Source organism: Chiloscyllium plagiosum, chromosome 16 (assembly GCF_004010195.1).
Source record: "Chiloscyllium plagiosum isolate BGI_BamShark_2017 chromosome 16, ASM401019v2, whole genome shotgun sequence".
Classification (NCBI taxonomy): domain Eukaryota; kingdom Metazoa; phylum Chordata; class Chondrichthyes; order Orectolobiformes; family Hemiscylliidae; genus Chiloscyllium; species Chiloscyllium plagiosum.
In genome coordinates, this window is record NC_057725.1 from 69,653,987 (window position 1) to 69,656,847 (window position 2,861).

At 46.2% G+C, this 2,861-nt stretch overlaps 2 protein-coding genes across 2 annotated transcripts in view; one reads left to right on the forward strand and one right to left on the reverse strand.

Annotated features, from left to right (window-relative positions):
• acp2 (acid phosphatase 2, lysosomal) overlaps positions 1–2,861 on the forward strand; it is a 121,056-nt gene that overhangs the window by 112,476 nt on the left and 5,719 nt on the right. The gene's annotated exons all lie outside the window — the stretch shown is intronic.
• LOC122558004 (lysosomal acid phosphatase-like) overlaps positions 1–2,861 on the reverse strand; it is a 45,838-nt gene that overhangs the window by 2,485 nt on the left and 40,492 nt on the right. The window contains exon 10 of the mRNA XM_043706321.1: positions 2,161–2,336. Within this exon, the coding sequence (XP_043562256.1) occupies positions 2,161–2,336 (176 nt within the window). The remainder of the gene's footprint in view (positions 1–2,160; positions 2,337–2,861) is intronic.

Genomic DNA, 2,861 nt, shown 5'->3' on the forward strand with positions numbered 1-2,861 from the left:
AATGTTGGTGGGGAGTTCTTGGACTAAGGGGGACAGGACCGTGTCGAGGTATGCAGAGATGAGTTCGGTGGGGCAGGAGCAGGCTGAGACAATGGGTCGGCCGGGACAGTCAGATTTGTGGATTTTGGGCAGGAGGTAGAAACCGGCGTGTGGATTTTGGGCAGGAGGTAGAAATGGGCGTGTGGATTTTGGGCAGGAGTTAGAAACGAGCGTGTTGATTTTGGGCAGGAGGTAGAAGTGGTAGGTACTGTCATTTTCAACACTACAATGGGAGACCATAGAATTTATACAATTCACTAAACTATCTCCCAACCCTTCCACAAATAGTTAGCTTTGCCTCCATGGGTTAAACAGTCACTTTCGGATCAGGTACCTCTTACAGTCAGCATTTGGAAAAGAGGGGAACAGACTGGGGGGCATTATAAATAAGAGAGATGGGATAAATGGTCTCAAACATGTTTACGATTGCCACAGCTTCTGAATGTTTGTGGAAACCGTGGCAGCCTTCTGTTGTGCAGGACAACGATTTGTTCAGTGATGGTCACTGCCTCCAATGTCTTCCCGATGCTGATGATCAAACCAAACTCTTTCCAGGCAGACAAAATCTCATACTAACAGCAGCAAGTGAACAGTATTGCCATCATTAGTGTAGAGCGGCTAAAGACAAGAAGTGCAGGAGTTTTGCAAAGCTCCATTACAATACACACGCACCAGGTTTAATCAACTGCTTTAAATAAAACAAAACTGCAGATGCTGGAAATTTGAAACTGCTGGAGAAACTTAGCAGGTCTGGCAACATCTGTGGGGAGAAAGCAAAATTAATGTCGAGTCCAGATCTGAAGAAGGGTCCCTGGACTCAAAACATTAACTCTGTTTTGTCCTGACAGATATTGCCACACCTCCAGCAAGTTCTGTTTTAATTCCAACAACCTCTTCCGTGATGCCCCAATTTATATTGCAGTTAAAATCCAAACCCCCTCCACCAGAGGATTCGAGCAAACAACAATTCTGGCAGTAACCAAGTAAACCTAGAGCTTACTTGCCCCAGTCTGTGTCCAGAATCCCCTGGATCCCATTTGATACTTGTGAAAGCACATGACCTATTCCTGGGAGCCCCTAGATCCTTGTTATAATACAAAGGCATCACCCAATCCTGAGGGTGCCCGAGATCCCACCTGACACGGGAAAGCAAACTGAAATCTCAGTTGATCCATGGGGACTACCCGATGTGGGGATGAACTGGGTAATCTTTTCAACATCCCTACAGAAGCAGGAGGAGCTGAACAGCTTTCTGCTGGTGTAGGTTTTAATGATTCAATAATGACCAGAAATGAGAGTTCATTATCTCATCTCAACCTCGGGGAAACATGAACATTATGTTCCAGTGGGAACACATTGTCACTGGGAAAGTTGGTGAGGTTGTTGGTAGTTTTAATGGTAAATGGGGAAGCACTGAGAAAACCTAATATACATAGCCAGTCAGGTGGGATTGTTTACTGAGAGAAATAGAAAGAAATCTCTTTTGTGAATTGCAGTTTGTTGTAGTCTTGGAACAATTGCCTCTGACTTTACTTCACTCAAATGTTCAACATCTATCCACTGAAATATGAGAGTAGATTAGATTACTTACAGTGTGGAAACAGGCCCTTCGGCCCAACAAGTCCACACCGACCCGCCGAAGTGCAACCCACCCAGACCCATTCCTCTACATTTACCCCTTCACCTAACACTACGGGCAATTTAGCCTGGCCAATTCACCTGACCTGCGCATCTTTGGACTGTGGGAGGAAACCGGAGCACCCAGAGGAAACCCACGCAGACTCGGGGAGAATGTGCAAACTCCACACAGGCAGTTGCCTGAGGCGGGAATTGAACCCGGGTCTCTGGCGCTATGAGCAGCAGTGCTATCCACTGTGCCGCCCACGAGTAGCACACTGGCAAGAACGTAAAAATACTGACACCTCCCCCCGCAAAATGACAATATTTTATATTTAAATGTTGGGTGCATTCCTGAATAAGGACTACAGATAACACTGAAAGAACATAGTAATGTGACCGTAAACCCTAGGGTTATATGGAGAGATCAGCAAAATAGAGAGGATGACCATGGATCAATACAACATGTCAGCGAGCTAATCGAGTTGTTTCACAATACATTACCAATTTGGATGGTACTGTGGCGAAGTTCACATTCCTCTGCCCAGTTCTTTGGGATCGTCTCTGCAGTAATTTCAATGAATTTTTCTAAGGGGCACTTTTCAGTGCAAGATGGCAGAGTGACAAGGTATGGCTTAGAATTACTCTCATTTCTGTAGTACATCTCCACAGTGTAGGATCTGCAAAAGCCACGTACAAGATTTGGAGCAGTTAACAATCATGAACCTTTCCCTCTCATTGCTCCCTTCTCAAAGGGATAAGTTTTACACAATCCCATTCTCCTGCTCCCTCCCTCACACTGATCCAATTTTCTCTTTCTGGCTCGCGCTCTCTGCTCTCCTCATCCCAAATAATCCCATTTCTCTCTCTCTCTTTCTTTCTTCCACCTTATTCCCAGATTGGTGCCAATTCCCTCTTCTCTCCCTCTCCTCAAACAGTTCCAATTCCTTCCTCTTTTATTTTTCTAGAATGGGACCTATTTCTGCCCTCACTCCATTGCTCCAGTCAGGTTTCATTCTCCTGCTCACTCTTTCTCCAGGAAATGTTGAGCATCAGCTATCTGGGCGGCACGGTGGCACTGTTGCCTCACAGCGCCAGAGACCCGGGTTCAATTCCCGACTCAGGCGACTGACTGTGTGGAGTTTGCACATTCTCCCCGTGTCTGCGTGGGTTTCCTCCGGGTGCTCCGGTTTCCTCCCACAGTC